Source organism: Sabethes cyaneus, chromosome 1 (assembly GCF_943734655.1).
Source record: "Sabethes cyaneus chromosome 1, idSabCyanKW18_F2, whole genome shotgun sequence".
NCBI lineage: Eukaryota > Metazoa > Arthropoda > Insecta > Diptera > Culicidae > Sabethes > Sabethes cyaneus.
The window spans coordinates 139,174,489-139,197,555 of NC_071353.1; the positions used below are offsets into that span (position 1 = coordinate 139,174,489).

The window sequence follows — 23,067 nt, forward strand, 5'->3', positions numbered from 1 at the left end:
TTGTCAATAAATACTTGGGAGTTTATTGAATATGAAGAATGTGTCAAATGAGGTAATATTTTTGGAGGGAAATTTGGGCGTTGGAATTGTGTCTGGTTGCGTGCAGCTTTCGATACAAACGCGAATTCTATAGCTTAGATAGATGACTATCGATTCGCAATAACTCAGCGTTGTTTTTGATTCCCGGGGCAGGCACGAGCGAAGCTCGCTATCGGATCTAGCTCATTCAGCATTTATTTAGCTTTCGGGTTGGCTTCCGAATGTGGTGAAACGTGACGGCTATCGGTTAGGGTCATTTTTCACTGCCACGAGTCCGACAGCCGATGGTTGTCCATAATTCACTCGTGACTTCGGCACTGTTTGGTCGCATTTGGCCCACGAATTCGGACGCTCCGCGGACGACGCACGGGGGGTATTCTTTGCTTCGACCGCAATAATTTTCCAAAGGAACGCGCACCGGGGATTATCATTTTCCGCCCTCGTCGCTGTTTTCCGATACACCGACCGGCGGCGGCGTCGCGACGGGTCGACAGGCCACTGGACTCGTCGTCGGGCTGCCGGTCCCGATTCTCTTGTGCGAGACGAAAGGAGGAACCGAACCCGTGCACAGCAGGCATTTCCATTTTAATTTATTTAAATCTTTTCGCTCGAGACGGTTTTCATGACGTTCCGTTTTCGCCTTTCTAGTTTTATTTTTAATTAAAGTTAATCCCCTCGATTTGATGTGTTTCCTCGGGTTCGTTCGGTTCGGGCGCACGCGTTCCGTTATTCGAAATTATTTAAGATGTTTTGCTTTCAATTCGGTAGCCGGGATTAGGAGTCAACTTTGAACTATCTATTAATGTTTCTTCTCATTTTCTCGGTTCACTTTCAGGTTCACAGTGAAACAAGAATCCAGCCTGTGGTGAAAAAGCGAACCTCGAGGGGATCTCTCCTCGTAACACTAGAAGAAAAGAAAACACGACGAAAATCGCTGGTAAAGCAGCGAGCCTATTTTGAGACTCCGGTGATCAAAAACAGTCAAAACGATTTATCTCCGGCCGTACAAGGACATCTTCCCGGGCGGTGGCCATAACCAGTTAAGCTCGTTATATCCACAGTCCGTGATGGAACGGGGCGGTGGTGGGACGGGCTCCGGTGCCCTGGACTCCATGGCCGATGCCAGTGGGCTGTGCCTGCAGGATCTGGTTAGTAATGGCGGAGGCGGCGGTGGTGGTGGTGGAGGAGGAGGGGGTGGTGGAACGGTTCCTAATGGTAACGCAGATCATCACATGCACCACAACCACAACAGCCATAACCATCATGGATCTTTGCACGATTCTGTGTCTGCTGGTGGGGTCAGTGTGAGTTCCGCCCTGACTAGCCTAATGAGTCCCGGAATCAATAGTGGGCTTGGGCATTTACATCACGGAACACCGGATCTCAGTGCGCATCACCATCACCACCAGCATCCGTCGTCGGTGCTGCACGAGCCGCTGGAAAAGCTGAAGTGTAAGTATTTTTTAACATTTTGTACGAAAATTCAGCCTGACAATTTATTTAAAAAAAACCTTTCATAAATGGTGCAATAAATTCTGCATACATCAGCTGTTGTACTTCACGAGCCGCGTCTTGTCACTTGGTCACGCTCAATCTGGAGCGATTATTTGTCATTGTGTGGGCTTCGTGGCAAGGCGGAATCCTGCTTCACCGAATGGGAGTCAAGTTCTCCCGGCACAACGGATATTGGAGGAGGTCGGAGGGATTCTTCACGGCTAATTGATCACCCTTCAACTTGTCTGGCCTGGCGCGGAGCGCGCCGTTGAGAAAGCAGACAAACGGCGCGGGAATATGTTTCCTTGAAGATAATCATAAATAAACAAATTTCGGTCCGCTTTTCCATTGCACGCAGGATCCGGTCGGTCGGCCCGTTCGATCGGTAAGGGCTGACGGAAGGGATGGGAGAAAAATTGAGCAATTTGTTTCCCGACAGCAGATTTTTCCCTCGTTTCGTTGGCTGCTGCTGCACCGGGTGAGATACGTGTTTTACGTGATATTTTTTAATCCCTCGCTTCCTTTGCGCTTTTTCCGTTGCCTGCCGAGAGTACGTACCTCGAAGGGTGCGAATCTGTCCACTGCTGGCTGCTGGCAAAGGGGGCGATGGTCTCGATCTGTTCCAATACGCGCGCTGTGGCAAGTGAAATCGTGATCTAATTGAGCGCTATTATGTCGGTGTAATTTGTTTAATTGTGATAACACAATGCGATTACATCATCATTTGATGACGATGCATCGTCATCCCTCTCTGTTCGTTGGCACCATCAGGCTTCAAATCGGATAATTATTATTGGATTATGCCGGCAAGTGTCGGAGAGATGTGAACCGTTGCGGGGGACTCTTCGTAAACAGAGGGGTTTACAAAATGTACTATTTGTTTGCTGATCAATTTGATTGATTCAACTCTGATCGAAATTAAACTTGAACTATATTTTTACACTACTGATGAATATAATTTGTTTGGATTGGATTGTCAGCCGTCAATCGTCTTTAGCGTCACTACTTCCAACTAACGCAATAAAGTCGTTCACACATTCATGAAAAAACGAGCAAAAGTAAAAAGGAATGTTATACAAAATTAAGAAGCGTTGCTTCAATGACCCTCCTATACCTGATTTTCCGCTCATCTACTTCACGTCTTGTGTCGCCCTGGACACTATTAACACCTCTGGTTCAATGGTTCTGTTGTCTTTTCTGTCTCCTGTTCTGGTGTTTTTGCGGCGGATTCCAGAAATATTGAGCTTAACATTTCTGTGCATTTAGAAAAGTAGGATGCAATAGTCTTTACTTAGCTGTAACTGCTAGAAACACACGTGCCATTAGAATCCTTATTAAGATATCTTTCTTTTGACATCGAAAGTTTGACTCTAGCCCAGCGACGTTTCGAACTTGGATTCGGACTTGAAATTGGACTAGAAATTTCACTCATAGTTGAACTTAAATTTCGAGTTAAAATTTGAATGAAAATCGGACATAAAAATGGACGTCAATTGAGCCTGACCTCAAATTAAACAGGATAATTTCCTGACGTTGAATTGAACTCCAAATTAAGGCTAGAGGAGTTAAAATCGGTCATGAAATAGGATTTAAATTATATTTGAAATAGAACTTAAGTTGGCTAGAAATTGGATTTTAACTCGCACTTAAAATTGATCCTGAAATCGGAGTTGAAATTGGATATGAGATTAAGCACGAAATTTTAATTTAAAATTTTTCTAAACATTGAATTTAAAATAATGAAGCTTGTAGTAAGATTTGAAATGGAGTTCGAAATTAGAATTATATTGGATTAGAATTGAATTTGAATTTCAAATTCGTTTCAGCATTCGTTGTCAGTTTTAGTTTTTTTTTAAACTGAAGTGGAAGTTTGACTTCAAAGTTGGAAACTTGGACTTGAATTGGACATAAAATTATAATTGTAAATAAACTGAAAATTAAACTTGAAATTTTAATTGAAACTGGCGTTAAATTTGACATAAAATTGAACTTAAAATTCAATTTGTAATCAAACAGAAAATTTTGCTTAAAATTTGATTTAAAAAAATTGACGGGGGTCAGTCCCGGTGTAGTGGTTAGCATTTACGCTGCTCACGCCGAGGACCCGGGTTCCGCAGAAATTACGAATGACCCAAATTGTTACAGTGACTATAATCTAAAAAACTTAAAATTGAATTTAAAACAGGACAGAAAATTAAATACGAAAATTTAGTTGAAAATGGACATGAAATTGAACTTTAAATTGAAAATAAATGTATATACTGGACTTGAAATAAGACTTACAAATGACCTTATAACTGGTTTGAAACTAACCCGGAAATTGGACTTAAAATTTTATTTGAAAAAAGACTATAAATCGGCATAAAATGGGACTGAAATTTAGACAGCTTTAGACTTGAAGCTTTGCTTCAAATTGGACTGGGTGTTTGAATTGCCATAATTAATCTTGAAGTTGAGTTAAAGTTAAGGTCGAAGTTCGGCTTCAATTTGGACTGCAAATTAGACTTGAAATGATACTTAAAATTGCACTTCAAATTTTATTGGAAATTGGAGACAAACTGGACATGAGATTGGAATTGAATTTCGACCTTAAATTAGATTTGAAAATAGATGGGAAATAAGACTTGATATTGGTCATGGAATTAAACTGAAATTGCACTTAAAATTGGAGTTAAAATTGGAATGAAAATTGGTACTGAAATTGGACCTAAAATGGGACATATTTGAATTGAATTTAGACTTGAAATCGAAATAAATTGTAATTAATTTAAATTTGAAATTGGACTTGAAATGGGACATGGAATTGAATTCAAATTGAATTTGAAATTAAACTTAAAATTAGGCTTGAAATTGGAGTTGAATTGGAATTAAATTAAACTTGAAAATAGACTTCAAATTGAATTTGAACTTAGGCATTAAATAGGGCTTGAACTGGGTATTGAAAAAGGACGTAAAATTGCGCTATACGTTAGACTTGAATATGAACTTACATCGGAGCTAAAATTGCGATTGAAATTAGTCTTTTTTTTCCTGTGTGGACTCATTACTCATTATCTACTGTAATATCGACCGGGTATAGCCTGCACCGCATATATTTTTCTGCTACTATCTGGACTTGGACTTACATTTAGACTTGAAATCGGACTTAAATTGGAATTAAATTAAATATTAAATTGGACTTAAAATTAGACTCCTTTTGAACTTGAAATTGTGCTTGAAATTAGGCTTTAAATCGGACTTAAATGGGATATGGGAATCTAACTTACAATAAAACTTGAAAGGTCAATTTTAATTTAAAATGGCATGATATTGGACATGAAATTAAACTCAAATTTGGTAAACTTTGCTTGGTTTTACTTCAAATTGAATATGTAATTAGACTTAAAATTTGAATAACAGTTGAAGTGGGAGTTGAAACGGGACCTGAGACTGCCTGGATTTACTTTTACGCAATCATTTACCTATGGTACCTACTCACTCTCACTCAGTCTGCAAATTTACAATCACATAACTAGCAAACAAGTTTTAACAAAGCACAATTAACAACAAACAAATCAAGTTTTGCAATGTAAAATCTGTTTCCGCACTTTCGTTGTTGTAGAGAGCTAGATTGGTTGCAAAGTACAATCAAAAAGGAAAAAAATGCATAATAAGCAGTTTGTTTAATGCTTAGTAGCGATCCAACGAAAGAACGACGTGCGGAATATAGAAAAACACTTGGACGACAGGTTTCGCATACCCTTTTCGCATAGATTTTGCTCTTTGGATTAATGCACCGCAACCAAGCAGAATATTGTAGAATATCTACAATATTGTTGAAGAAAGTAAAGTTTTATATTTTAAATTTACGGCACTATAGGGCTGCAATGCCGTTGGTAGCAAAAAGAGCGCTCTTTTTTGCTACCAACAGAGTAGCAGTCTTATAGATATAGAAATGCTCCCTTTGGCAATATTGCAGTAATTTATTTTTAAATGGGTTAACAAATTTTGTTGCAGCAATCGATCAAAATTTCGTATCCATTACAATGTAATAACCAGTGCTCAAAAAAAAATTGACAGCCCTGTATGAAGGCGAATATAAAATGCATTCAACGCATACAGTTGTACCCCTTGTAGGACTCTTTTAACTGTAAGCGCATGGGCATGATTACTGAACTGCTGACAGTGTTTGTCTTTCTCAGTTTTCTACCCTTCAAAACAATTCATTCATGAATTGCAGTGTTGAAAAATTGCCCGAGTAACCTGTCAGTCAATTTTCTTGCTCTTGGTTGATACTTTAGAAAGTTTAGTTTTTTAAACTGCCTGCTTTTTAACAACCAAAACATGGCTGGAGCAAAATAATTAAAACTCCGGAGCAATGCTTACGTCTATGGTCTATTGTAATTTCGCTTGCCTTTCTCGGCAGTTCAGAATGAATGAATGATTCACATTTGATTTCATTCACTATTGTCGAGATGAAAGAATATAGAGAATAACACGAACACGAAGGCAAGTGATTCGCTCGAATCGTTGTTTTTAAGTTGGCAATGCTGAATTCATTCCATCTGTACTAGTAACAGTAAAGAATGAGCAGTATTTTGCATCAATTCAGGCGTATTGCATAAATTGAATATGAGATTTCTAAGAACTGGTCAGTAGAAACGTTGCACTATTTAGCCCCGTAATTGTCCTGTACTCTACTAACCAGGTGCGAAGTCAAGGCTTGTTTTGTGGAGCAAAAAACGGGAAAATTAAAGAGAAAAAGAAGAAAAGATAATCAGGAAAAAGGTGCTAAAGAAAAAGGTAAAACGTAAGAGAAGAAAAATGTGAAAATGGGAAATAAAGAAGAAAAACTAGAAGAAAAACAAAAAAGAACGTCAAAAACAGAACAAAAAGACAGGAAAGACAGATAGACGGGGCTTCTAAAAGAGAAAAACAAAACAGACAACAAAATGAGAAGGAAAGGAGTTGAAAAGACTCTCAGAATAATCAGAAAACTAAGCAAACAGTACAAAAAGGGAGAAAAACGGATCAAAAAGTAGTAAAACAAGACGGGATAAAAGAAAAAGCAGAATAGAATAGCGGGAAGACGTATAATGAGAGAATAAAACGAAAAATGTCTATATAAACTTCAAGTAAAGCTTCGTGTCTATGTCCGGTTTGAAGTAAAATGACAAGTTCAAATTAGTCCAAATTTAGGTCTAATTTAATATATCCAATGTCAAGTTCAATTACATGTCCGATTTGAAGCCCAATCTTAAGCTTAATTTAACTCCAATTTTAGGCTCTACTTCATTGTGCCTGATTTTTGATTTCAGGTATAATATCATGAAGTTTTCAAGCCACCGTAAATCCCGCATGTGTACCATTACCATTATATTTCGTTTATGAAATAGTTGTATTTTTGATCTTAATTTTCTTAATTATTTACTGGCTTTACACGAAAATTTCCGAATATCCAGGTTAGTCTCATACAACCGGTGCTTACATACTGAGAATTTTTTCGTATGGTAATTTAGTATCGTTTGCTTTCGTGTCTCGCTCGTTGCATATTTCCGACAGCGGTTGTTTTAGAACGCCATTTTGAATTCATTTGAGCACACTTAGCAATGGTGCGTTTTAGTGAAATCTTATAAACGTGCATTTTAATCGTGAAATCGGTTACTTAGGAAAATCTCGCGTTATTTCTATCATATGATTATCAAATATCAAAAGCTTGATAGCTTTTATACAGCTCCCTAATAAAATAGTCAGAGTTTTAAGCCAATTCTATGATCGAAGGATGACAAAAGGTATCTCGTGCAGTCAATGATTTTGATGAATTGACAAATAGACACGTTTGTCTCAGGACAGCTTTCGTGCATAGCAACAAATGTCTATCGGTATTTAATGACTGACCGCGCGCGATTTCAAACAAATCGAATATGTTGATAGCACATAGCTTTCGGTGCGGTCAACTGATTTCTCATAGTTTTTGACGTAGGACTACGTCTTTGTTTACTATGCTGGGACTGGGTAGCACTTTGGAAAAACGAAACTAGAAGTGTAACGTTTGAATGAAAGATTTCAAATGATAATAACTACTAAACTACTGAACGAAACTGAACAATTTATATGTCGTTGGACAGATAAAATGATCAGCAATTTTATGCAGGGGGTAAGAGAGCAATTTTATGGAAGGCGTAAGAGGGGGGGCTCCTATACAAATGAAATACAAATTTGCAAAGAAATGCAAAGCAAATGGAACCAAATTTAGCATATGGGATTTTTTTTGGTGGCATAAATTTATTTTATGATGGTTTGAGAACCCTATCCCCTGTGGTAGGAAGATAAGGACTCTCATCAAATGAAACAGAAATTTTTGCGTAAGTGCCATATTAGGCAAAAGTTTTCAACCTAACCGGCCGACTACGATTACTCCGTTTTTAAAGGCCAAAACATTCATTTATCCATTTTATGTTTATGTGTAAGTTTGGAACTAAAAAACTTTTAGCATAGCATAACACAAAATCAGATATGTGGAAATTTTTGCTTTAATGACAATTATGATTTTTAAAGGCAAAGAATTTTTAAAGAATAAAGTCGCGATATTACTATGGAGACGTACAGTGATTTGTTTTCGAAAAACAAATATTTTCGAACAGCGGGGCACCAGTAAGAAAATTTCCTCATTAATATTATCTGGAAGTTATTTACAACATTTTCCACTGTGGTGGAAAACTCTAAAAAGAAGTTGCGAAACTATTTTCTACTTAATGAATTATTAACCTCAACCCCCGCTAATATGAAAAACACCTCGTTCAGATCAGGCGAATATATTTTTATTCTGAATATATGGTAACTCTATTCAGTTCAGATTAAGGAAGGTCATTCCAGCGGGGGTATTATCTTTATTAATTTCGAAATCGTAAATATTTTTACATTCAAGAGGACGAATTTCATTTCAGTGAATATAATTTCCCATTTTAAAATTGAAAAGTATGGTTCAAAATAAGATGTAAATAGGTAGTTTTAGGTCGGAATGCAACAAATATGTATTCCGAAAATTGAAAGTGTAACCAAAGTACATAAAATTGCCCCATCGTGTTCACATGTTTCTACTTATTGCGAGTATTTTCTGAAAGCCTTATCGTTAACTACACAGGCAACGCTGCTTTCGACTACAAGATAGTTAGTACCCAATTTTCCGGACATGAATTAACTCGTGGTTATTTAGTCCGTACGTTTTGCTAAAACAACATTAAACATCTTACTGCAAAATTCAAATTAGCCTAACTAGCTAGTGCCTCTGATTGCGGGTAAAAAATTATAGCCAATGAAGAGATATAATTTGAAACACTATAATTACCAACAACTAAAACCACCATCATCGGTCGCTTGGTCCGTACACAGGCGCATGTTCGATGCTAAACATGCAGCATGCAGCATGCAGCTGACGTGCAGCACCAAGCCGAACGCAACTCAGCACATCGAATACAGGCAGCAGCAGCCAGGGATTAACCGTCCATCAGACGTGACAAATGACTTAGAAATTCCGCGCTTCCGCAGAAGGCACAACGGATTCGAGAGTCCGGGCCCGAGCCCGAGTCCGGGCATGGAATGTTTTTATTGGTGTTAATTTTTTATGCGTGTGTGATTTTATGACTCAAAACGTTTAGTACCAATTAGGGGAAATTAATTATAAATATAGATTAGTGACGGAGACAGCGAGCGAAAGTGTCACCGAAACGGAGCGCATCGATCGTAAATTACGTTTACTGCCGTGCACCTCAACGGATAGGTTTTCTTCTCGTAAAGTACCAAACTTCGAATTGCTTCTGATAGTTTATTTATCTGTGCAGTTAGCAACGGAGGCACGTTTGATCGTCATAAATGGGAGCAATAAATATAAATCTCACCACATAAAACTGGACCGTCAGATTACCACCTTGTGCTGAGGCTGGGGCGATGAGCCGATTGCAGAAATCGGTTTCCGGGAGACAGTAGAAGCTCCTCAAAGGACCGTTAACTTTAATTCAGTAACAAGTAATTGTTAACCAGAAATAAATGACGAAAAGATTTAGTATTCCACAATCATTCACTTTACTAAGTCGTTTCGTATTACATGGGTAGGTTCCTTACACACAACACAACTCTTTCTTGCTGCGGTTTTTCTTCGGAATCATTCACTGCTACCCTCCGAAGGACACCGACAAGTGTGAGCAAGGACACCCGTTCCAGCGACAGATATGTACGGGACGGACGAACGGACGGACCGAAAACGAGCAAATAATATATAATTTATGGTTCTTGGGAAGCCAGATGTGCCGATCACGACCCGAGATGTACATAAATATTGGGTTTCTCTAAATAAATACAGTAAATCATCACCTCCGCCGAGCATTGCGGTGCTGGACCCTGCCGGGAATTCTGCTTCTCGAGAATCATAAATATTCACTCGAAACCATTGCGCCATTGTGGCAAAAATCAATACCCTCCTGCTTGGTCCGGTTCGAGATTGGTCCCGCCAACCAGGACCGTCCGTCGAGCGAAAAAAGAAAAAAAGGATAGAATTCAGAACACGCTTGCGGAGATCATCATCATCATCATCATCATCATTACCATCATCAACCTCACTGTAGTCGCCATAGTAGTGTTGTAAAAATCGATTTTCTTCAGTTCATCTTCCCCAGTTGATTGCCCCCGGAAGGCCACCGGAGTAAGTGGGTGGAATCGTCCGAAAGCGGAATGTTTAAATTGAGATTTATGAAGATATCCGACGACAACGACAACGACGACGGGTGGACCCGAAAGCCGTACAGCCAAAAAGGAGTGTCTTTCGGAAGTAAATTTCGCTTAACGCATTTCCCAATCTTCTCCTCCAGGCGGCAAACCCATCGACCGATGGTGCGCTACGTTAGTGGAATGCTGATGTACCTTTCGACCGACCCGAGCAGTAAGTAGGTAGTTGGCAACTTAATTTTAGGGCTCGGACCTAATGCTGTAAAACGGGTCCAGTCAACGCAAACGCAACATCGGTCGATGCGGTGTGGTGCGGTGCGGTGGTACGGCGTTCGTTTCTTTGGTGTCAAATTTTCCGGGTGAAAATTTTCATGGGAGACTGCATTTTGCTAGCCCTAACCGCCAGCAGCACGACGTGTATTTGTTTTGGAAGGATGCTGTACGCTTCAGCGAGTTTCCGATGGATGGACGGCCCATTGCGATCGGAAGGATCGTCTGGTTGGAAGGAGTATCGGTTCGAAAGAACGATGCAAGGTTTTCGGAGATCGAAAATTCTGAAAATCTACTGAGTAACGGGTGACAACTAAAATTTTGGAATTTTTCTCTCAAGCTGTCAAAAAAAGACAAAGATATATGAAGAAGATCTGATTTACCGAAGTTAAAGATACATTATCCATTGTTGAAAAAAAAATTAGTGTACATTTAAAAACGGTCCGTAATCGGCTGTTCGGCGTAGCTTTCGTTTGACGTCGAAACACGAGCGTTGTACGGCCGTCATGCCGACTTTGCGAATGCATCTCTTGATTATACCAATCAACTGTTTGCAATTCGTGGCTCTTCAGCTATTTTTGTACACCAAGGAACTCAAAATCCCGAAGAAATCTTCGATTGGGCGCACTGAGCCAGATTTTACGGGTCGTGGTTTTTGGGTAAAAATGGGATCGGATGAGTATTCAGGAACGATTGTGTTTTTTTGGCGTAATGCGATGATACTCTATGCGGCCAAAACACGTATTGTCCATCTGCATGAGGTTTTTGTTGAAACGGGATCAAAATTTTGTTCAAACATTCGTCTGGTGCATCTTAATTGATAGCCAAACCAGAGGGTTTGTTGTTGAAGAAACGAGAAAGAGAACGATGTCTTTCTGCGTCCATAGTTTTGGCTGGTCTTCCACTACATTGCTCGTGAATAGTTGTTGGGCATCTTAGGATATGGTAAACAGTCGAAGCCGCAACATATTCGCTTTTTAAATGTTGTACCGTAAACTTTTTCCCGAGATTTCTGTGGAAATTCGTAGAAGTGTACAACGTGCTCGCGGAATGCTACTTGTTTTGACGCCGTTTTAAGCAAAATTTGGCAAGCGTAAACAAAACAAAAAATACTGATAGAAAGAGCCATACACACTCTCATTTCTTCCTAAACTCATTTGTTGTTGAGTATAGGGGCTTCGAAAAAATTGCAAAATTTTAGTTGTCACCCGTTAGAATACGTAATACGCATCCAAATCTATGCTTAAGGGGAAATTAGCAGTTATTAACTTTTTGTCGGAGAGCTCAATTTCGGAAGCAGTTTTTGGGCCCAAAAGCGGGGTTCTGTTCGTAGAAATGTATTCACTGCATTCTTCTTGCCAATTTAAACGCAGTGAATATATTTTCTAGAACAAAATTTTTGTTTCAAACAAAAAAACTGTTTTCGAAATTTACAGAATCGATGCACGGTGGTACGGATCTGAAAAAACGCGGACAATAGCAATTTGGTAAAAAATGCGTAATTTTTCAAGGGTGGTGTCTTCGGAGAAGTTTAATAATAAAATATAGCACATCTTTCTGCACTGTTAGGGTGACCGTGACTTCACCTATTAGGGTGATATATACAAACTTTTGTTTAAAAAAAAATTCCAGAAAGTTGCAGAACATTCTAAAATAAGCAACTTTGCTGAATATAGTAACTATCTATCTCTTACCGGTTGCGAAATATAATGAATTGTTAAAAAGGAGCACTTAAAAATCAATTATGCTTAATAACTTTGCGCACGATTTTTTTATTGCTTTTGAGTGTTCTACAAAGTTATTCAGTCTGGTAAAGTACACATTTTCTCTAAAGACTGTTTGTCACTAGGACGCATATTTGAAAGTTCTAAAATAAATGAAAAAAAAAAAAACATTGCAATATGCATTCAAAACAAAAATTTTTTTTTCAATTTCGGGCAACTTCGCGCAAACCAGACAACCATTCGATTAAAGTACTATATTTTTTTTTAGAAAAAAAAAATATTTCTATTAGGAGATCTGTTAAGGAATCTCAGAAAAAATCAATTGAAAAATGTGTTATTTTTTATTAGCACCTTCATTTTTAAGGAAAATACCTGTTTTTGTCAAAACCTCTTATTTTCTTTTGCTAGCTTTACAGCTTTTCGTTTGATTCGCGCTAGATGAGGCAATAATACTTCAAAAAGGCGTAAAATATATGTTAGTTGTTTGATCATAGCCTTGTAAAATGTTTTTTAGCTCGCTAATAGGCATGAGTTATTACCTTCCTTCTTTATTGTTGCTGGGAGACTAATATACCCTTAATTAATGTAACTAATCATGCGGAAAACTGAACTGTTGGCAACACAGTTAAGAAAAACTTTGTTATATCTTCTATACCTATAAAGAAGGATTTCTGTCTGTCTGTCCGTATGTTCCTTATAGAATCGAAAACTACTGAACCAATCGGCATGAAAATATGCAAGTAGAGGTTTTTTGGAGCCAGAAAAGGTTTTAGTGATGGTTAGAAACCCCTCCCCCCACTAAGAGGGGGGGGCTACCATACAAATGAAACACAAATTTATGCATAACTCGACAACTAATCAAGCAAATAGAACAATTTGGCATGTGGGTGTTTTCGGTGACAAGAATTTATTCTATGGTAAATTGAGACCCCTCCCCTCATTATAAGGGGAATTATAACTCCTCTCCTCTTTAAAAGGGGGGGCTTCCATACAAATTTCCTCATAACTCGAGAACTAATCAAGCAACTGTAACCAAATTTGGCACGTGGGTGTTTTTGGAGACAAAAATTTTTTCTATGATGAATTGGGACCCTTACCCACCTCAGGAGGGGGGGCTCCTATACAAATGAAATTCAAATTTCCTCATAACTCGAGAACTAATCAAGCAAATAGAACCAAATTTGGCATGTGGGTGTTTTTGGAGGCAACCATTTTTTCTATGATGAATTAGGACCCTTACCCACCTCAGGAGGGGGGGCTCCTATACAAACGAAATACAAATTTCCTCATAACTCTAGAACTAATCAAGCAAATGGAACCAAATTTATCATGTGGGTGTTTTTGTAGGCAAGAATATTTTCTATGGTATATTTTCTATGGATTTCCCCACTTTAAGAGGGGGGGGGGGCTCCTATACAAATGAAAAACAAATTTCCTCATAACTCGAGAACTAATCAAGCAAATGGAACCAAATTTGACATGTAAGTGGTTTTGGACGTAAGATTTTTTTTCTATGGTGAATTGAGACCCCTTCCCCTTTTAAGAGGGGAGCTCCCATACAAATGAAATTCAAATTTCCTTATAACTTGGGAACTAATCAAGCAAATGGAACCAAATTTGGCATGTGGGAGATTTTGGAGTCTTGAATTCATTTTACGATAGTTAGAGACCTCTCACCCCTGTGGTAGGGGGATATGGACTCTCATACAAATAAAACAGAAATTTTTGCGAAACTCAAAAACTAATCGAACTCTAGAAATTCGAGACTCTTCCATAAAACATTAGTCAATACAAGACCACAAAAACTATCTATAGTAACACTAGATCATTCAGGACGAGACGGTCGCGAGTGTTGCTGGTGACCCGCCGTCGGAAGCCCCGCCCCCTTGGGGCTTGCAAAACTCGAGATTGTGACAAAAATCATCCGAGATTCATGATTTATGTACAACACAGGTTAATTTGTGGCAATACGAAGTTTATCGGGTCAGCTAGTACTGTATAAATGCTTTTTTGATATGCCAAGGTATTTTTACATTGCGTAAAGGATCACTGATTCAAAAAAAAGTTATTTTGCTCTTAATTTTACATTAAAAATGGGGGATTGCTTGTTTTGAAAGGCTGTATCTCGGGATACCTCGGGGCGATGAGTGATTCTTATGTAAAAAAATCTGCGAAATACGATGAAATTGGAATTTTTCAGATAAAATTGCCTTCATTGAAAGAAAAATGTAAATTTAGTTTTCAAATTGAATTTAAAAATATTTGGCAGCATTGGTGCTCAAAAATAATATCTTTTTTGAATTCCTTGGGTAATTTCCTTTGAAAATGAGAAAATAGTGTCTTTCTAACCTTAATATTTCCGGAGATATAAGCAAAAGAAAATAAGAGGACTAATTTCACCATAAGAATGTTCATAGTTTATTCTCCATGAAATGGGGAACTGTGCCCTGCAAAAAGCGAAATATATCCAGAATTCACCTAATTTCCTTAAAAATCAATATTTTGTGCAGTTTTTGTTTTTATGTTGTTATTCGGTAAAATTTTCAAACAGTCAGTACACAATCATGAGTCATTTTAGCTGGCAACACTGTATACTGCCCTAAGGGTTGTACGAAAGGGTGACGTATGACTATATCAATCGCTTTAACTCGCTTCTGGCCTTTGAAAGAGCCATAACATTAAGGTGAAATTAGTCATCATCAGCAGTTCTTTTGTTTGAAACAAAAATTCTGTTTAAGAAAATATATTCGCTGTGATCAGATTGGCAAGAAGAATGCAGTATTTACATTTTTATAAACAGATTCCCGCTTTTAGGCCAAAAAACTGCTTCTGAAATTAGGCTTTCCGACGAAAAGTTAATGACTGCTAGTTTCCCGTTAAAGCCAAAGCATGTTCATTGCATATATGACATGCCATTCGAATGTTCTTCTCCTTTGACATGAATGGCAACAGGCACGTAAGATAGCGGCGTCGTTTCACTGTCTCTTGCTCCGAGAAGATTTTATTAGTTTACTTTCGCTTGTTACATAGCAGAAAACATGGCACATACACAAAAATGTCCGTTTTATTTGTATGAGTCCCTATTCTCCTACCACAGGGGGGAGGGGTCTCAAACCACCATAAAATAAATTCATGCCTCCAAAAACCCCCACTTGCCAAATTTGATTCCATTTGTTTGATTAGTTCTCGAGTTATGAGGAAATTTGTATTTCATTTATATGGGAGCCCCCCCTCTTACAAGGGGAAGGGGTCTCAGAACCCCATAGAAAAAAACCAGCCTTCTAAAACCCCCACATGCCAAATTTGGTTCCATTTGCTTGATTAGTTCTTGCATTTTGAGGAAATTTGTGTTTCATTTGTTAAAGAGCCCCCCCCTCTTACGCCCTTCATAAAATTGCTCTTTTGCCCCCTCTATAACATTGTTGGTCATTTTATCTATGCAACGACATATGAATTGTGCACTTTCGTTCAGTAGTTTAGTACCCAGCTAGCACCAACTCGTATATCAATGTACGGAATTTATCGTAAATATCTCCTAACAAACTCGAAATCGGTGCTAACGCTGGATAAAGTGGGACAAAGTTGATTTTCTATCCCATATAATGATAATAACTGACATACATACGATTTTCTGCCCAAAATCGTATATTAGTACGGAGTGACTCGCGCTTAATCGGATATTATCGTATATAAATACTTATATAGTCGTAACGCTCAAAAATATTCGTATTCACGTATATCGCCTGCAAAATAGTACGGATATGCCAATTTTGCGCATCAAATACGATTTGTTAGCATGTATATCTTTACGTAATGCTTTTTTATGCATATGAAAATGCTAGGTGGGTAGTTATTACCATTTGAAATCTTTCATTCAAACGTTACAGTTCTATTTTCGTTTTCATAAAGTGCTACCCAGTTCCAGTATAGTAAACAAAGACGTAGTCCTTCGTCAAAATTCATGCTCAATGAACTGGAAAATATGATGTTCAAACTTTTAAATATACTTGACTGGACAGATGCACCTCACACTCACAACTGTGGATCTCCGGTCGAGTGTGTTCGCAATTACACCACCAAGACAGTTTAACATCCAGTTGCCTGATATTCAGCTTTCGTTTCGCTCGCAAAATTTTTATGTTCTACACAAATTCACCCAGCGAAATTTTCCTCCTTTTCTTGTACGCTCCCGTTACAGATATTCAAAAAAGAATTTTCTTAACAAATTTATGCTCTAACAAACTATTCGCAGCATCATTTTTACCATCTACAAATCGTTCAATTCAACTGCTAATAGAACCATGTTAATTCGACACAGTATCACGCATAACGCGCCGTATTACCGGCACTCACAGCAGGAAACAACGCGATGATATCTTCTGCCTGCCTCCCCGTAGCAACTCAATACTATCGCCATACCCCGAACAAATTGTCCTCGATGGTTACGACCCATTACGCCGCGGTGTAGCCCGGCGGCGTAGGCCGGATCCTGTTTGTTCCTTCCATCCTTGCGTTGGTGAAGCGGAGGTACAAACTCTCGGTCGGAGGAATATTTTCGCAGCTTCGACAACCATTCTTGCGCAGCTTGGCATCGCAATAAGTACCATCGTCGTCGTCCTTCGTGGATAGAAATAGTCCGCTGGCCTAGGTTTACAAGGATCCTAACTGGTAGGATTCTTTTTTCCTCGGTCGATATTCAATGGTGGCAACAAGTGCTCAACGGTGCCTGCGGCACTTAATGACAGTTTTGATTTTCATCCATCCATGAGGATGAAATTTCGTAACATGTTTTGAAGACGAAATGTTTGCGTCACATTTATAGTTTGTGTCAGCGCAAATAAATGTGCAAACAAACGGCTTGTCACACTATTTCCTAGACAATAAACTACAACGTCTGTTGAAGGTTGCTGTTGCGAAACGAGCCACGATAGTGTAGTGTTTTATTCCGTTAACCTTGATGGTGCAAGCAGCCTTCGTGCGAAGTGCAAAAATTTACGATATTTGCACTCTCGTTGCAATTCAACTAAATTGCATTTACGCTCGTATTGCTGCAGCAAGCTGCCAGCCAGTCAGCCGGCGGACACAAAGATTAGATAAACCCTTTGCACAGCTCAACAGCTTTGAGTTGCATTCGCTGTCCGTGCAAGGTACCTACGGATCGAATTTAGAACGGCCTAGAAACTAGATAACAGAAATAGTTGTATGCAGTATGCACAGTACTCGAAAAATCCCTCTAGTCAGTCTTGCCGGAAACGGCAGTGTGGTTCAAGCCGGTGGCTAACCGTTGCTAGGCAGAATCCTTAGACGCTCGGTTCGTGCTGGGTTTTTCCCTTCCCCCTGGAGGTACCGCCACAGGGCAGGACAGATATTGGATTGCTGATTGATTACACCGCGCGCGGCAGCAGTCAGTCAGTCAACCACCCACCGACCGACCCCGGGGGGCGGAGAGCGCATCAATTTAAATTAAGTTTCGATTTCGTCACCCGTCAATTCGTTTTAGGTTGCTAATCTGTCTCATCTGTTTCAATCCTGCACCCGCAACGGGAAGACCGGCAGACCGGATCCCAAAGCGAACATGTGCGTAATGCATCTTAAATTATCTGGTGGGCATAATAACGATGTGGTGTCTCTCCCGAAGGGTGCGGTGATGGTAAGAGAATAGAATATTGGCTAAGTTTCCTCGGTGAACAAGGGCTCGGTCTAGTATCCAGGTCGGTCGAGGGAAGGTCACCCTTTGTTTTCGTTGTTTCGCTTTTTGTACGCAGAAAGTGGTTATAAGCAGGATGTGGTCACTAGCGTGCCCAAACGAATCTATTATTGCTTATTACAAAAATACCAGCCGATTAGGTTGAAAACTCCGGACTTTCGGATGCAATTGGATTCAAAATCAAAGTTGAAATTGGGCTACAAACTAGCATTGAAACTTAACTAGCAATTAGAGCTAAAATTAGACTTGATATTGGACATAAAATTGGATTTGAAACAAGAATTCAATTTGAAGTAATTTGGACTGGAAGTTTTACTTGGAATTTGACTTGGAATAATGCATTTAAAGCAAAACAGTTTTCAGTAAAAATATTCCTCTTTTATGTGCAAAATATTTTCTAGAACATCACATTGAGCTGTCTGTTGAAATAAACATATTACAAGAAGAAATGTGATTTGAGGGGTCGTTTATAAACAAAGGTCTATTGCTGAAAATGGGTAAAAGGTAGAAGTTTCATATCTTCAGAAAAATTACTTGAAATTGGTTTATCTTTAATATTTCGAAACCAAAAAGGTGAAAGAAAGTTTACTCAAAAAGTTATTACTTAAATTGTTGTTAAAGTAACGCTTAAATATTGGACGACCCCTTCAAAATATGCATCAATTTTTTATTCAAAAAGTTGCCGAAGACCGCATTGAGCTGAGACATGATGTTTAACCGCAAATATTTTTGTCCCGAAATTGTAATTTCTGGCCCATAGTGGCACTGTTCTTCTTTTTCCTTCCGTTTTCCTTTTTCTTTCGTTTTTCTGTTTTTGTACTGTGTTTTCTGTTTCATTATTCCATTGTTGTCGTTTCCTGTTCCTTTCTTTCTTACTTTAAGTGATTTTCTTTTGCGTTTTCCGTCTTTTCTTCTGCTTTTTTTCGTTTCCAGTTTCGTCTTTTTTTAACTCTCCACTTTTTAGCGTCTTCAGTTGTTTCGTTTTTTCTCTTTTAGAACCCCGTTTTTCACCATTTCTGTAATATTTATTCTGCTTTTGGTTTACTTTTTTATTCCTCGTTTTTCATCTTTTTTTCTACAGTTTTACTTCATTCTTTGGATCGTTTTTCTTATTTGTCGTTTGTTCTTTCTTGTCTAACTTTCCCATCTCATTTCCCATTCCCATTTCTCCTTTTATTTTCTATTTTCCTCGTTTACTCTATCGCTTTTCTATTTCTTCTTTCGCAATGGCTCTTTTACCTTTTAGTTTCAGTTGTTTTCTGTCCCGTATTCGCTTTCTTGTCTCGTTTTCCCTCTTTTCATTTTCCAGTTTCTCACCTTTTCTGTTGTTTTGTTGTCCTTCTTCCCTCTATTTCTCTTTTTCTTCTTTTCCCGTCCCGTTTATCGCCTTTTTCAGTCCTGATTTTCCTCTTGATTTTCTCTTTTCTGTTTCGTTTTTCATCTTTTTTTTTAAATTTTCAGCCTGTTTTTCCACTTTTTTCTTTTTGTTTTCTGTTCCGTCCGTCTTTTTTTTTTGTTTTCGTCAGTTCCGTTCTTCCTCTTACTTTGCTTTGTCCTGCTTTTCCTCCTCTTCCGCTATGTTCTGTTTTTTTTCTGTTCTCGTTTCTTAATTCTACTGCTTCCGTATTTTCTCCCTTTCTTTTCCAACTCTTCTATTCCGTTTTTCCGTTTTGTTTCGTTTTTTCTCCTTCTCCATCCAGTTTGTCATCGTCTTCTTTTTCGTTTTCTCTTTTTTCTGATCAGTCTCCTCCACTTTTTTGTGTCGTTTTCCCTCGTTTTATCCTATTCCACTTCTTTTTTAACGTCTAGTTTTGCCTCCCATTGTATCATAATTTTGGTTTCGTTTTTCTTTTTATCATTGCCGGTTTTAGTTCTTTATCTCCCACGCATTTTTCAACTTTTCTCATTCCCTTTTGTCCAGTTTTTATCACGTTTTCCACCGCGGTCGTTTCTGTTTTTTTCCTCCAGGAACAGCAAAAGATAGACTATCACTTAATCTCAATATTTTAAAAGAATTTCCATTTGACAGATCATAATTTTTCGTATTTTCTTTAGTGTTTTCCACTAAAGGGTGTCTCACATCAAATTGCACCACGGAAGAAACGCTGTAGAAACTTACCCATTGGGTATTTTCTCTTGAAAATTTGAGTAGAAGTAGTTTAGAGTGTATTGTTTACATTGTATTTTCATCGCGGTCAGTTTTTCGAAGATTGGAAAAAATGGCGTCACCCGAAAAGCAGCGTCGCGAATTTATTTTGCGCAAGCACCTGGAAAATCCTCAACTCTTTCATCATCAATGATGAGTCTTACGTCACGGCGGACTTCAGGCAGCTTCCGGGGCTGCTGTACTTCACCGCCCAGCACTAGTTTGATGTTCCGGAGGAAGTAAGGATGCAGAAACTTTCATAGTTTGCCAAGAAATACATGATTTGGCCAAGAAATACATCATGTGGCAAACGGAGTACGCCATTCGTGACTACCGGGACTGTAAACGGCCAGATCTACCTCAAGGAATGTCCACAGAAGCACCTGCTTCCTCTGTCGAAGCAACACGAGGTCCCTACGATCTTCTGGCCGGATCTACCTTCGTGCCAACATTCAAAGGTTGTATTGGAGTGGTACAAAGCCAACGGAGTTACTTTCGTACCCAAGGAGATGAACGCCTCGAATGCACTGGAACTAAGGCCCATCGAAAAATACTAGGCTTTTATGGAGCAGGCATTACGGAAGCATCCCAGTCTGAGGAAGACATGAAGAAAAAGTGTATTTCCGTACAGATGAAGCTGTAGCTAGGTTGTACAAAACTTTTTGAGTGGAGTTAAACGTAAGGTGCGAGCATACGGTTATGGTATTGAAGTTGAATGAAACAAATATGCGAAAAGCTTACTAATGGGTTATATTTTGTTGTCTGAAAGTTTCAAAAGCATCGGTCAATCAGGTAATTTTCTACAGCGTTTTTTTGGTGGTGCAATTTGATGTGGGACACCCTTTAACACTTAATTTAATGTTGAACTTAATTTTAAATTGGTTTCAAATTGGATTTGAAACTGGATTTCAAATGGAACGTTTAAAATTGGAAAAAAAAATTTAAATTTAAAATTGGACATGACATGGGACTTGAAACTGTACCTGAAGTTTCGTTTCCGTTAGCAGCACGAGGTGGGCAGATAGAGCCAAGTCTGCCCATGGCTGAGAGAATTTGAAGTTGGACTTAAAATCAAAGTTGAGATTGCTCTTGACAATGGTCATGAAATTAGACTTGAAATTGAACTTGGGTATAAATTGGACTCGAATTGCACTTGATAATGTATTTTGAATTGAATTTAAAACTAGACTTATAAGTGAACTTGAAATCAGTGTTGAAATCGGGTATGAAATCAGACTTGAACTTGAACTTGAAATAAAGCCAAAAACAGGCTTGAAATCAAACTTGAAAATTAAATTATAACTGGTCTTGAACTTACTTACTTTAATTTTAGTTTTTCAGCAACAACCGCTTATCGAATCTGGGCCGAATTTAGGACTTGTCTTCATGCTTCTCGGTCTTGGTCTGCAACTCTCCAGTCGCCCCTAACAACCGCTGTTTAGCATACTCATCAACGGCGCTTATCCAACGGGTATAGAGTCTCCCTCGAAGTCGATGGTCTGCTTTTCTGCTGAATATTGTTTTCGCAGGTCTCTCATTCGGCATCCTTGCTACGTGGCAACCCCACTGCAGCCTGCCGTATTTTATACATCCGTATCATGATTTCGCAATATCCGCCTCATGGGCCCTGCGCTTGTGTTACTGTCCTTCATTTAATATGCTGCGAAGAGTTGATCGCAAAATCTTTATGCATTATTTTGAACCATCAAGGGTAGCACGTATCAACCTGGTTAGTTTTGCTGGAAAACCATGTTAAAGCGTAATGCGCCACAGCTCATTTTGTAAAACTGGATCGTACGCCGCCTTAAAGTCTACACACAAATGGTGGATCTGCAAGTTGAATTCTCGGAATTTATCGAGGATTTGTCGCAAGGTGAACATTTGGTCCGTCGTGGAACGTCCCTCTCGAAGCCGCACTGGCATTCGTCAAGCCAAGGTTTTCTGCAAAGGCCTCAGTCTATGTAACAGGATGCGGCAGAGAATTTGATATGCAGAATCAACCATCCGGGTTCCAGAAATTATTTTGCATTCAATATACACTAAGAATAAAACATCTTCGCAGCCCGATCTCGTCGATAACGAAGCCATACAATAACAGTGCACCAAATGCGTTTTGATGCAAAATGTGCTACGAATGCGTTCCTGTACCATATACGAATCATTCGTAATAACAATATGTGTGGTAGAAAATAAACCTACGAATGCTTTTAAATAGTATGAAACATTTTTATCTGCTGCGAATATAGTTTTACGAATATTTTTGTAAAAAAATACGAAATTGTGTTCTCAGAGTACAAAATTTTAAAGAGAAGGTAGGACACGTGTCCCAGTATGCCTCAGCCTGAGCACGCCAGTGGATGTGATTATAGGATTTTGCTAGAGATAGGCTCTTTATGGCAGACATTTTTTTAGAATACCATCTCGTACCGAGGTAAACTCTCGGTTGCTTATTTGTACTAGACCAGCAGAATGAAAAAAAACCTTGGTAAATTTTACATCAATAACTTTTTACGATGTTTAATTTTGATCCGAGTCAGCTGAACAGGAGCTGATAAACGACCAAAACATGCTTAACCTCAATCCACTGGCGCAGTTTGGCTAAATCACCACCGAAGCTTGCTGTCGCTCGCGGTCGGTCGGCCAGCAGCCAAGCCAGCCATAATGGTTGACAGTTTTCGGTGCGCCATAAACCACCGCACCGTACCCTGGCCCGGCCCGGCCCGGCCCGAGCGGAGCGGACGACCGAGGGTGCTTTCGGAATTAATCCGATAAGAGTATAAATAACCGTTCACGTCGGTAAACCAAGCCGAAGAATGTCAGTAATGCACGATGCCAGTGCCAGCGTTCGACCGTCGGACGGTGAACTATTTCTATTGACAATTATTTGTAATTTGTTTAACTGCGGCTTTAGTCGAATGCAAAAAATAATTCTGTCAAGGATCATTGGTCCGCTAGATGGGGTATGGGGCGCGGGACCGTAGTGTTAC

The 23,067-nt window shown here is 39.0% G+C and overlaps 1 protein-coding gene across 1 annotated transcript in view; it reads left to right on the top strand.

The window, feature by feature from the left end:
* Nucleotides 1-1,106: 1,106 nt before the first annotated feature.
* The window catches only part of LOC128733111 (pituitary homeobox homolog Ptx1), an 89,235-nt gene continuing 67,274 nt past the window's right edge, over nucleotides 1,107-23,067 (top strand). Inside the window, exon 1 of the mRNA XM_053826726.1 lies at nucleotides 1,107-1,491. Within this exon, the coding sequence (XP_053682701.1) occupies nucleotides 1,107-1,491 (385 nt within the window). The remainder of the gene's footprint in view (nucleotides 1,492-23,067) is intronic.